This window comes from Salmo salar, chromosome ssa10 (assembly GCF_905237065.1).
Source record: "Salmo salar chromosome ssa10, Ssal_v3.1, whole genome shotgun sequence".
In the NCBI taxonomy this organism is placed as follows: Eukaryota; Metazoa; Chordata; class Actinopteri; order Salmoniformes; family Salmonidae; genus Salmo; species Salmo salar.
Genome location: NC_059451.1, coordinates 27,725,185 through 27,739,284, shown reverse-complemented (window position 1 = coordinate 27,739,284; position 14,100 = coordinate 27,725,185). Strand labels below are relative to the sequence as shown.

At 41.0% G+C, this 14,100-nt stretch overlaps 1 protein-coding gene across 6 annotated transcripts in view; it reads left to right on the top strand.

The window, feature by feature from the left end:
• The first annotated feature begins 293 nt into the window (after positions 1 to 293).
• Positions 294 to 14,100, top strand: part of cacna1ea (calcium channel, voltage-dependent, R type, alpha 1E subunit a) — a 124,011-nt gene continuing 110,204 nt past the window's right edge. For 5 of the 6 annotated variants that reach the window (XM_014216685.2, XM_014216683.2, XM_014216684.2 and 2 more), the window contains exons 1-2: positions 294 to 586; positions 1,757 to 1,896. In XM_014216685.2, the coding sequence (XP_014072160.2) occupies positions 494 to 586; positions 1,757 to 1,896 (233 nt within the window). In that variant the 5' untranslated portion in view covers positions 294 to 493. The remainder of the gene's footprint in view (positions 587 to 1,756; positions 1,897 to 14,100) is intronic. The other variant, XM_045687590.1, reaches the window with a different exon arrangement.

Here is a 14,100-nt window from a genome sequence, read left to right as displayed (position 1 = left end):
GCTATTGTGTACAGCAGTCTCCTGCCCCTCTCCATGGATGGCTGGCTGGTTGGACAGCCTCAGGGCATTGTGAGGAGCTGACAGCCAGGGCCTCTGTGTGCCAGCAAGCTGTATGGAGGAGAGGAGGAGGCAGCAGCAGCAGGCTAGATTCACACTGGCGTGCCTGCCAATGGAGAAGTCAGAAGAATAGATGCATTCTGACATTCAATCAATGAGAGGGATTGTCATCAGATGTCTTAGGAGGGTGGTGTTTTAGATAGGGCTGATGATACTGTCATCCTTGTCATTCTGTATGGGGATTATTAGGCCTCAGCACTCTATGATATATCTCTCTCATGGTGGGACAGAAATACTGCATTATGTTTTTGAATATCACAGGTTACTGTATTTGGAAAACTGTGACTTTGAAATTAGATAGAAGAACAGGGTTTATGTGAGGTATATTGTGACAAAGGATTCTTCCTTAACTTGTTGCTTCACTCCGTTTGAGTACATGATCTTAGCCACCATCATCGCAAACTGTATCGTACTGGCTTTGGAGCAGCACCTGCCTGGAGAGGACAAGACTCCCATGTCCAAGAGACTGGTGAGTCAACCTTCTACTAATGCACTGTGTCTTTAGTCATTATCAGTGGGATTCTTTAACCTTACGGAGTCTTATTTAAAAAACACTAATTACCTCCCAATTTCTTCTTCATGAAGCTTGATATTTATTTAAGACCTGAAATGTTCTCCAAAGATTAAGTGAATAGTTGCAGCAAAATGAGAACACAAAATCTTGTTTTATTTCTTTCATTGTTAGCTTAGAAATTAGTATTTTGTGGAAGGCATGTCCCATTTTTCTGAGTTACTGTGTGGTGTTGCTGCATTGTTTATTCATGAATTCTGAATTCAGTATACCCATTAAACCAGGTCCAAACTGAGCTGTATCCTTTCAGTTCCCTACTGTCTATGAATGCCCAACACAGAAGAGTACAAATAACTGTGTATTACTGTGACATTTATTATGAACCGGGTAGTTTGGGTCCTGGATGGTGATTTGCTGAAATAGCTTTTCAGGCGTGTGTATATTTGACAATATGTCATTGGTATGATGCAAAAATACTTGTTTACTGTTTTATTTATGTTGGTAACCAGTTGATAATAGCTATAAGGCACCTCTGGGGTTTGTGGTATATGGCCAATATACCACACACCCCTTGGGCCTTATTGCTTAAATATAGCCTGCTATTATATGGGTGTTTTGGCAAGTCACAGTTATCACCTCTAGCTTGTTAGTAGCTCGTTAGTTTTACAGTTGTGTTTTACAGTTTCCTCCACTAGCGTGAGAAACTATCTGGATTAATTAGTTCTCATTCTATAGCTATTAGAGCCACAGCCCACCTCTATATTATCATGCTAAGTGCATCTGAGCGCATGAGAGTGCTTACCTACCCGCTGAGAGAAAAGTGTAATTAATACTTTCCTGAGCATGTGTAAGGGTTAGAGAGAAGCTCTTGGAAAGGGCAAAACAGCAATGATTAGAAAATGATTGTTTGTTATGTAGTACCTATATTCAATACGGTCATAGTATGTGCATCTCCTTTCCCACAGATTTCTTTTTTTTTCTAAAGTGTGAAAGTGTTTTTTCTAAATTGTGATAAATGTGTTCACACACACAATACTGTTATTGTATAAGCCTCTGTTCTGTGACCTTTCATATTAACATGACCATTTTGTGCTGTATTTGTCTGATGTGTCCGTTTTTAATTCACAGGAAAAGACAGAGCCTTACTTCATTGGGATGTTCTGCTTTGAAGCTGGGATTAAGGTTGTGGCATTGGGATTTGTATTCCATAAAGGCTCCTACTTAAGGAACGGCTGGAACGTCATGGACTTCATCGTGGTTCTGAGTGGGTGAGTGGCCTGGCTGTCTCAGTGAGCTGAAACACTACAGGACTGTTAACTACTACTGCTGTATTACATTCTCCTGTTTTGACACCCTGTTTATGGCTGCTTCCTCAAATAAGACAGTTGTTTTGCACTTGCACTAGCCTAGTTCCTAAAATTGATTTTTTTAACCTCTTACATCTAGACGTTCCGCTAGCGGAACACCTGCTCCAATATCCAATGATAGGCGTGGCACGAATTACAAATTCCTCAAAAATACAAAAACTTCAATTTTTCAAACATATGACTATTTTCCAGCATTTTAAAGACAAGACTCTCCTTTATCTAACCACACTGTCCGATTTCAAAAAGGCTTTACAGCGAAAGCAAAACATTAGATTATGTCAGCAGAGTACCCAGCCAGAAATAATCAGACACCCATTTTTCAAGCTAGCATATAATGTCACAAAAAACAAAACCACAGCTAAATGCAGCACTAACCTTTGATGATCTTCATCAGATGACACACCTAGGACATTATGTTATACAATACATGCATGTTTTGTTCAATCAAGTTCATATTTATATCAAAAACCAGCTTTTTACATTAGCATGTGACGTTCAGAACTAGCATACCCCCCCGCAAACCTCCGGTGAATTTACTAAATTACTCACGATAAACGTTCACAAAAAAAACATAACAATTATTTAAAGAATTATAGATACAGAACTCCTTTGTGCAATCGAGGTGTCCGATTTTAAAATAGCTTTTCGGTGAAAGCACATTTAGCGTACTTCGAAGCATGTCAACCGCTGTTTAAAATCAATTTTTATGCCATTTTTCTCGTAAAAAAGCGATAATATTCCGACCGGGAATCTGCGTTTAGGTAAACAGACGAAAGAAAATAAAGCATGGGGTCGACTCGGGCACGAGCCTGAGTCTCACAGTACTGTAACCAGCCACTATCCAAACGCGCTACTTTTTTTCAGCCAGAGCCTGCAAAGCCACGATTCAGCTTTTTGCTGCCTTCTGAGAGCCCATGGGAGCCGTAGGAAGTGTCACGTAACAGCAGAGATCCCCTGTAATGGATAGAGATAATCAAGAAGGGCAAGAAATTGTCAGACAGGGCACTTCCTGCATGGAATCTTCTCAGGTTTTGGCCTGCCAAATGAGTTCTGTTATACTCACAGACACCATTCAAACAGTTTTAGAAACTTTGGAGTGTTTTCTATCCAAAGCTAATAATTATGTGCATATTCTAGTTTCTGGGCAGGAGTAATAATCAGATTAAATCGGGTACGTTTTTTATCCGGCCGTGAAAATACTGCCCCCTAGCCATAACAGGTTAAACGTTTTTTATTGAATGTTTGTCAATGTTACTGGTGTGTTTAATCGACTAGTTTATATGTATTAGACTTTATCAGATGGATGGTTATCTGTTGTTAATTTCCTGGAAGGAGTTGAATACATTTCTGAGGCAAATATCGTGGCACATCTTCCCAGTTCTGATGCCAAGCACAAAAACACTGTCCATGGAATAATCCGATTTTGCGGAGGCATAGCTTTAGGGCTCTTGGTGTCATCCACTAAAATAACACACAAGATTGCAGTTTACCTTTTACAAACAATGAAAGGAATGAACTATCTCGACTTCTGGAGCAAAGTATTGCAGTGGTCAATGAAAAGGTTACTGCAGGTTATTTGCAGAGTGGCCTTTGATTTACAATACAATACCTAAAAGGGGTAAGGGATTCTCTTGAAAGGCTGAGGTATGGAGGACAAAGACAGTTTATGTTCGTAACAGCACTGCCTGTTAAAAACAGCGGGGCCAACGCTGGTTCACTTCTGCTCCAAATCAAATAGAAATACATACATATTAAATATGAATCCATTCCAAAGTGCAAAAGTACAAAGTGTGGCAAGGTTCTTACAGAATTGTACATGTTTCTCTGCGTTTCCTTATTAATGAGTGCAGGCTCACAGTGCTGAATGAGGCCCAGCCCTCTGCTGAAAGGAGGAGAGGAAAAGGAGGAGAGGAAAAGGAGGAGAGGAGAGAGGGATGAGGTGGTGAGAGATGGGTGTCAGACTGGGGCTGTAGAGCTCATTTTGGCATATTAAACAAAAGGCTTGTAACTCAGAATGAATTTGTAGCACACTATAGGTCCAATGAATAAGTCCAATGAGTTATTTTCAGAATGACCAGAGCATATAACCAGCACTCTATTATGGTCAGTAAAAATGTAAATTGGCTCTAATGTTGGAGCGTATGTACAGTACTAGAATCAAAAGAATCAAAGTATGTATTGTAACAGTGAGCAGAGCTTGTGCTATAACACATTCCACATATGGCTAAAATCACACTCTTAACATGAAATGTTCCTTGCCTCCTTCCCTCTGTGCCCCATTGGAAGATCCAGCAGACCAACGTTAGTAGAACACCAGAACACAGGTCCCAGCCGGCTCTCGGGAGAGGACTTCCCTGCCATAGTCAATGTAGTCTGGAGCCTCCCGCGGTCATTTTTTAAAATAGGCCTCCTCGCCACTGGAAAGAGATCCCCTGAGCCAGACTGGTGCTCTGTGGTCATTTGAACCGGTCATGGGCTTTAAGGTATTAAACATAACAGTGTTGTGTTTGGCCTACAGCAGGATTCAGAGTAATCACTCAGCGGGAAACTGGATCTTTCTGATGAGGCTTGAAATAAGCTCTCTGGCTTCGAAGATCAGTGAAATACGCTTTTATGATTTTCTCATGTCCACGGGGTAGAGAGTAACAGTGTTATAGTGATCAGATGTTAGGTGGCTCATTTCTGTGATGCCATTTCCTTAAAGCTCTGATAATGTCTCCTCAACCACACTGCACTTTTACCCCCTCCTCACCCCTCCTCCACTCACCCCTCCTCTCTGGCTGTGTGTTGTGATGTGTTTGGAGATGGTTGTGAGTGGAGATGTTAGCCTTGTCGGATAATCCCAGCCAGGTGAGAGGGGGGTGGTCTGGCTATAGCTATTCTCTCTTCTGCATTAATCACCGCACCACAGCCCAAATTAAAGATTTAATTAAAACACAGCAAGAAGCAGATCATTCAAATTGATTGGTTTACTCCGGTTCACTTTCTCTGTAGACTCTTCTCATCTGGCCTCATTTCCCCCTTAAATTACCTGTCGTGTCTAACCTTTGAGATACACGATTAATACTCTACTCAGACATTTGTCTTCTCACACTGCATATATTGATAGTCTTACATCTTCCTTTTCAGGTTTTACTGTACATTACATTATTTTCAGGGATACAGTTGAAGTCGGAAGTTTACATGCACCTTAGCCAAATACATTTAAACTCAGTTTTTCACAATTCCTGACATTTAATCCTAGTAAACATTCCCTGTCTTAGGTCAGTTAGGATTACTACTTTATTTTAAGAATGTGAAATGTCAGAATAATAGTAGAGAGAATTATTTCTTTCAGCTTTTATTTCTTTCATCACATCCCCAGTGGGTCAGAAGTTTACATACACTCAATTAGTATTTGGTAGCATTGCCTTTAAATTGTTGAACTTGGGTCAAACGTTTTGGGTAGCCTTCCACAAGCTTCCCACAATAAGTTGGGTGAATTTTTGCCCATTCCTCCTGACAGAGCTGGTGTAACTGAGTCAGGTTTGTAGGCCTCCTTGCTCGCACACGCTTTTTCAGTTCTGCCCACAAATTTTCTATGGGATTGAGGTCAGGGCTTTGTGATGGCCACTCCAATACCTTGATTTTGTTGTCCTTAAGCCATTTTGCCACAACTTTGAAAGTATACTTGGGGTCATTGTCAATTTGGATGACCCATTTGCGACCAAGCTTTTCCTTCCTCATGATGCCATCTATTTTGTGAAGTGCACCAGTCCCTCCTGCAGCAAAGCACCCTCACAACATGATGTTGCTACCCCCGTGCTTCACGGTTGGGATGGTGTTCTTCGGCTTGCAAGCCTCCAAACATAATGATGGTCATTATGGCCAAACAGTTCTATTTTTGTTTCATCAGACCAGAGGACATTTCTCCAAAAAGTATGATCTTTGTCCCCATGTGCAGTTGCAAACCGTAGTCTGGCTTTTTTATGGCGGGTTTGGAGCAGTGGCTTCTTCCTTGCTGAGCGGCCTTTCAGGTTATGTCGATATAGGACTCGTTTTACTGTGGATATAGATACTTTTGTACCTGTTTCCTCCAGCATCTTCACAAGGTCCTCTGCTGTTGTTCTGGCATTGATTTGCACTTTTTGCACCAAAGTACGTTCATCTCTAGGAGACAGAGCGCGTCTCCTTCCTGAGCGGTATGATGGTCCCATGGTGTTTATACTTGCGTACTATTGTTTGTACAGATGAATGTGGTACCTTCAGGCATTTGGAAATTGCTCCCAAGGATGAACCAGACTTGTGGAGGTCTACATTTTTTTCTGAAGTCTTGGCTGATTTCTTTTGATTTTCCCATGATGTCAAGCAAAGAGGCACTGAGTTTGAAGGTAGGCCTTGAAATACATTCACAGGTACACCTCCAATTGACTCAAATGATGTCAATTAGCCTATTAGAAGCTTCTATAGCCATGACATCATTTTCTGGAATTTTCCAAGCTGTTTAAAGGGACAGTCAACTTAGTGTATGTAAACTTCTGACCCACTGGAATTGTGATACAGTGAATTATAAGTGAAATAATCTGTCTGTAAACAATTGTTGGAAAGATTACTTGTGTCATGCAAAAAGTAGATGTCCTAACTGACTTGCCAAAACTATAGTTTGTTAACAAGAAATTTGTGGAGTGGTTGAAAAATGAGTTTTAATGACTACAACCTAAGTGTATGTAAACTTCCTCTTCAACTGTATGTGCCGGACGAGTGCATTCCAGTCTCTTGATACTTGATAGACCAAAATCTTGTACATTTAATGTCAGACAATAGTAATATAAATTGAATATAAAATTCATATAGTGTGGGGAGAGCAGTCTGCTTATCAGATCATTTAGCCAAATTCCTCAAGTTGCTTGGCTTACCAGGCATACAGTATGTATTGTTAGTAGTTTCTTACCTCAGCTGTCAGTGACTGGCTCTTGTCAACTGATCTCAGCTTCCAGATGTGACATTCTTGCGTTTCTTTTCATTTTATTACTCTTGGTGAACCCTTTCCACTTTCCAGCACTGACCACTAGACAGGTTGACATCTGTGTCATATTTTATCCACTTTGAATGTACAGAGAGAGTTGAATGATTCATGGACCTGGATGGTAGAAGACATCTGCTTTCTGACTGATAGTAAATCTGGGCACATATCAGCTTCCAGTCAAGCATGACATCAGTCAAGGAAGACATCAGGTCTGGCAGTCTGTTATCACTGACACAGCATGATCGGTATATTTCACATGAAATGGTCCACAGCATGTATACAGTATGCCCCGATCTCATCTTGTAAACATCCCCCTCTGTGGGGGACTTCATGTAGTCTGGAGGTAATTTGCTCGTAGGTTTCATTGGATTCATTTTGAGTATAATGAAGTGAGGTTGAGATGTTTTTTTCTTTATTATTGTTCTGTCCACGGCAACCGTAATGTAATGCAATGAATTTCGCTCCCGCTGTTGTTCTCTCTCACAGACAATCACACTCACAATTCCGGCAGGGGATTGCAACCTTGTTAAGAAATGAGTGAAGATTATGAGATTTGGTTGTAATAGGGGAGGAGTCATCAGTATCCATTCGTTATTAATTAACAGATGTGCAGACAGCGGTCAGAGGGAAAATGAACGGTCTAAGGACTCAACATTATATTTCTCTGCAACTTAAAGGATTTTACGGTATTGCTATTCTCTGCTGTAGCCTAAATTTATTTCACTATAAGTTAAGTGAAAGAGAAAGGGATTTTGTGTGTTCACTTGTGTTTACATGCATATGTGAGAGATATCTCCAACTGTACTCAAATGTCTTCCCACTGGGCACACCACGTCATTTCAACGTGGAAATATGGGTCATTTTTGGTTGAGATGTTGGTCAATGGGATTTCAACCTTTATTCACCCACTCAACAAAAGAGCCAGAAGTGTATTGAATTCCCAAAATGTTATCACTGCACTTTCAACCATTTAAATGCACAACAAAGTTTAAATGAGAATACAATGTCAGATATTTTGTATTTATACAACAACTTATCACTGTGTTATCACTGTGCTTCATCTAATTGCACAACTAAATGACCTGGATTGTAGTTGAGATTACATTAAAAGTACATAGTGCAAGTGATCAAGGCTGTTCGAGATACTGCACAGATATTTATATTGCGAAGATCTCCACAGACCTGCAACCTTTGCATGCTATCTTGAACATGTACGCTTTCTATGATTCCATAAGAAGTTGCAGTAACCTCCATGTGGCCATGGATGAGATACACATTTTAAGGTTGACTAAAAACTGTTACATTAGATTGTAAGATAGCCTTAACGTTAGGCTATTTACTGTATTACTAAAGTCATATTGAATAATGTTCATGTTGACAATGCTACCAAATATCAACATTTAGAGGTGTATCTAATGCTTGGATTGTTTCATCTGAGCCACTGGCTTAATCCTATTCTTGAACTTTATTGTTGGTTTAGTTAAGACTAAAGTTAAAAAAAGTGATATTGAATTGTGTTTGGTTGTCAATGCAACCAAATATCGACATGTGAAGGAGATATACACTACTGGTCAAAAGTTTTAGAACACCTACTCATTCAAGGGTTTCTCTTTATTTTTTATATTTTCTACATTAGAGAATAATACTGAAGACATCAAAACTAAGAAATAACACATATGGAATCATGTATTAACCAACAAAGTGTTAAACAAATCAAAATATATTTTGTATATGAGATTCTTCACATAGCCACCCTTTGCCTTGATGACAGCTTTGCACACTCTTGGCATTCTCTCAACCAGTTTCACCTGGAATGCTTTTCCAACAGTCTTGAAGGAGTTCCCACATATGCTGAGCACTTGTTGGCTGCTTTTCCTTCACACTGCCGTCCAACTCATCCTAAACCATCTCAATTTGGTTGAGGTCGGGGGATTGTGGAGACCAGGTCATCTGATGCAGCACTCCATCACTCTCCTTCTTGGTAAAATAGCCCTTACACAGCCTGGTGGTGTGTTGGGTCATTGTCCTGTTGAAAAACAAATGATAGGGCCAAACCAGATGGCATGGCGTATCGCTGCAGAAGTGTGCCTTAAATTCTAAACAAGACAGTGTCACCATGCGGAGATCATCCGTTCACCCACACCACGTCTCACCAAGACACAGCAGTTGGAACCAAAAATCTCCAATTTGGACTCCAGACCAAAGAACAAATTTCCACTGTTCTAATGTCCATTGCTCGTGTTTCTTGGCCCAAGCCAGTCTCTTCTTATTATTAGTGTCCTTTAGTAGTGGTTTCTTTGCAGCAATTCGACCATGAAGACCTGTTTCACACAGTCTCCTCTGAACAGTTGATGTTGAGATGTGTCTGTTACTTGAACTCTGTGAAGCATTTATTTGGGCTGCAATTTCTGAGGCTGGTAACTCTAATGAACTTATCCTCTGGAGCAGAGATAACTCTGGGTTTTCCATTCCTGTGGTGGTCCTCATGAGAGCCAGTGTCATAGTGCTTGGTGGCTTTTGCAACTGCACTTGAAGAAACTTTCAAAGTTCTTGACTTTAACCGTGTTGACTGACCTTCATGTCTTAAACTTAAAGTAATGATGGACTGTCATTTCTCTTTGCTTATTGAGCTGTTCTTGCCATAATATGGACTTGGTCTTGTACTAAATAGGGCTATGTTCTGTAACCCCCCATACCTTGTCACAACACAACTGATTGGCTCAAATGCATTAGGAAGGCACACCTGTTAATTTAAATGCATTCCATGTGACTACTTCATGAAGCTGGTTGAGAGAATGCCGAGAGTGTGCAAACCTGTCATCAAGGCAAAGGGTGGCAATTTGAAGAATCTCAAATATAAAATATTTTGATTTGTTTAACACTTTTTTAGTTACTACATGATTCCATGTGTGTTATTTCATAGTTGATGATGATGTCGTCACTATTATTCTACAATGTAGAAAACAGTGAAAATAAAGAAAACCCCTTGAATGAATAGGTGTTCTAAAACTTTGGACCAGTAGTGTATATTTTGTGCCAATGACTTAATCTGACTTTGTCTACAAATTAATAATTGATATGTTGGATTCACATCACCATCTCAAACAAAAATCTAAGTTAAAGAAAGGGACTAAAATGTAACTTTAAATGCACTTTAAATAAAGTTTGATTTGATTTAGTCTTATTCTTTAACTTCGATTTTTGGTTGAAATGGAGATGTGAATCCAACATATTCATTTTTATCTTTAAGATTACATTTGATTACATTTGACATCAACCAAAGATTGAAACCCTAGGCCTATATGTATATATGTAAATTGATTGGCATTTTAATGAGGGAAATAAGTATTTGACCCCCTCTCAATCAGGAAGATTTCTGGCTCCCAGGTGTCTTTTATACAGGTAACGAGCTTAGATTAGGAGCACACTCTTAAAGGGAGTGCTCCTAATCTCAGTTTGTTACCTGTATAAAAGACACCTGTCCACAGAAGCAATCAATCAATCAGATTCCAAACTCTCCACCATGGCCAAGACCAAAGAGCTCTCCAAGGATGTCAGGGACAAGATTGTAGACCTACACAAGGCTGGAATGGGCTACAAGACCATCGCCAAGCAGCTTGGTGAGAAGGTGACAACATTTGGTGTGATTATTCGCAAATGGAAGAAACACAAAAGAACTGTCAATATCCCTCGGCCTGGGGCTCCATGCAAGATCGCACCTTGTGGAGTTGCAATGATCATGAGAACGGTGAGGAATCAGCCCAGAACTACACGGGAGGATCTTGTCATTGATCTCAAGGCAGCTGGGACCATAGTGACCAAGAAAACAATTGGTAACACACTACGCCGTGAAGGACTGAAATCCTGCAGCGCCGGCAAGGTCCCCCTGCTCAAGAATACATATACATGCCCGTCTGAAGTTTGCCAATGAACATCTGATTGATTCAGAGGACAACTGGTGAAAGTGTTGTGGTCAGATGAGACCAAAATGGAGCTCTTTGGCATCAACTCAACTCGCCGTGTTTGGAGGAGGAGGAATGCTGCCTATGACCCCAAGAACACCATCTCCACCGTCAAACATGGAGGTGGAAACATTATGCTTTTGGGTGTTTTTCTGCTAAGGGGACAGGACAACTTCACCTCATCATTTGACGGGGCCAAGTACTGTCAAATCTTGGATGAGAACCTCCTTCCCTCAGCCAGGGCATTGAATATGGGTCGTGGATGGGTATTCCAGCATGACAATGACCCAAAACACACGGCCAAGGCAACAAAGGAGTGGCTCAAGAAGAAGCACATTAAGGTCCTGGAGTGGCCTAGCCAGTCTTCAGACCTTAATCCCATAGAAAATCTGTGGAGGGAGCTGAAGGTTTGAGTTGCCAAACGTCAGCCTCGGAACCATAATGACTTGGAGAAGATCTGCAAAGAGGAGTGGGACAAAATCCCTCCTGAGATGTGTGCAAACCTGGTGGCCAACTACAAGAAATGTCTGACCTCTGTGATTGCCAACAAGGGTTTTGCCACCAAGTACTAAGTCATGTTTTGCAGAGGGGTCAAATACTTATTTCCCTCATTAAAATGCAAATCATTTTATAACATTTTTGACATGCGTTTTTCTGGATTTTTTGAGTGTTATTCTGTCTCTCACTGTTCATATAAACCTACCATTAAAATTATAGACTGATCATTTCTTTGTAAGTGGGCAAACGTACAGAATCAGCAGGGGATCAAATACTTTTTTCCCCCACTGTATCAAAGCTAAGCAACGCTGGTTTTGGTTTAAATCCTGCATGGGAGACCAAATTAATAGCTGTAGATAGATCAACTCTCTATTTGAAGGTGCTGCATAGCCTATTTTTTTTCTGATAGTGGATATAATGTTGAAGATCTGACGTTGTTTTAAAGGTACAAATTCAACATATTTTATACAAGGTTAGTCTATGATGAATATTGGTTACCATGATGACACAATTATGTGGTTGAAATTTCCCCCTGAAAACAACAATTGAGAACCTTTTGCAAATTCAATGTGCACAACATGACCAAAACTATGTGGACACCTGCTCGTCGAACATCTCATTCCAAAATCATGGGCATTAATATGGAGTTGGTCCTCCTTTTCTGCTATAACAGTCTCCACTCTTCTGGGAAGACTCTCCACTAGATGTTGGAACATTGCTGCGGGGTCCTCCATTCAGCCACAAGAGCACTAGTGAGGTCGGCCACTGATGTTGGGCAATTCGGCCTGCCTCGCAGTCTGCATTCCAATTCATCCCAAAGGTGTTCGATGGGGTTGAGGTCAGGGCTCAGTGCAAGCCTGTCAAGTTCTTCCACACAAACCATTTCTGTATGAACCTCGCTTTGTGCACAGGGGCATTGTCATGCTGAAACAGGAAAGGGCCTTCCCCAAACCATGATAAACAGCCCCACTTCATTCTTCCTCCTCCACCTAACTTTACAGTTGACACTGTGCATTGGGGCAGGTAGCGTTCTCCTGGCATCCGCCAAACCCAGATCTTAGGCTTGTGTGCGGCTGCTTAGCCATGGAAACCATTTCAAGAAGCTCCTGACGAACAGTTCTTGTGCTGACGTTGCTTCCAGATGCAGTTTGGAACTCGGTAGTGAGTTTTGCAACCCAGGACAGGGTTCTGTGAGCGTGTGTGGCCTATCACTTTGCGGCTGAGCCGTTGTTGCTCCGAGACGTTTCCACTTCACAATAACAGAACTTCCAGTTGACCTTGACAGCTCTAGCAGGGTAAAAATTTGATGAAATGACTTGTTGGAAAGGTAGCATCTTAGGATGGTGCCACGTTAAAAGTCACTGACCTCTTCAGTAAGACCATTTTACTGGCAATGTTTGTCTATGGAGATTGCATGGCTGTGTGCTCGATTTTATACACCTGTCAGCAATGGGTGTGGCTGAAATAGCCAAATCCACTAATTTGGGTGTGTCCACATACTTTTGTATATATAGTGTATTTTCCACATACTTTAGATTCCACGTCACAATATGTTGCAAATTACATTGAAACAACGTTGATTCAACCAGTTTGTACCCAGTGGGTTGTGTGTTTGTGGAAGCTTAACACAAGGTAAACACAGGAAGTGCAGATTTGCCTACCACACTATAGCAGTAGATTAAACAAGACCTGATTAGTGCGGTGAATGTGAGTGGGAGGGTAAATGGATTGCCAATCAAGCCTAACGCCTGTTATCGGCCAGCTGTGGACTGTAGTGATTTAAATGCAAATACAATGTTGCTAATCTTAGGCCTGGTTACAAGTGGAAACGTCCCCAGCAAAATGTAAAAGAGAAGACAAGAATCCCCCCATGCGTAATGGTATTAATTGGCACCTTGGTCAGGGTGGCAAGCAGCCCCTCTATTAGACTGAGAACACAAGACACTGAGCTCCTCCCTCACAGGCCTCACTGTGACAATGGCACTGCTCTGAGTGTGTCACTGCTCTGTGTCACAGTGCCGTGCCACACTCACACTGGAAAGAGTGAGTTCATCCATATAATTTACAGTATTTAATTGTGTCTGATTACATCTGTAACCTTGATTTGAGCTTCAGATTACTAGAATCAATGCTAGAATTAAGAGCTACAGGTGCCAGAATACACTGACAATATTTTGGTGTTTGGTATTTTATTAGGATCCCCATTAGCTGTTGCGAAAGCAACTCTTCCTGGAGTCCACACAAAACATAAAACGTGACATAATACATTAATAGACAAGAACAACTCAAGGACAGAACTACATCCATTTCAAAAAGGCACAAGTAGCCTACATATCAGTACATACACACAAACTATCTAGGTCAAATACAGTAGAGTCATTGTGCTGTGAGGTGTTGCTTTATCCGTTTTTTTTAAACCAGGTTTGCTGTTCATTTGAGCAATATGAGATGGAAGGGAGTTGCATACAATAACGGCTCTATATAATACTGTATGCTTTCTTGATTTTTTTTCTGCATTTGGGGACTGAAAGACCCCTGGTGGCATTTCTGGTGGGGTAAGTGTGTGGGTCAGAGCTGTGTGTAAGTCAGTGGCGGTCGGTGCCGTTTAAGATGAGGGAGGATGCTACATTTTATTTATTT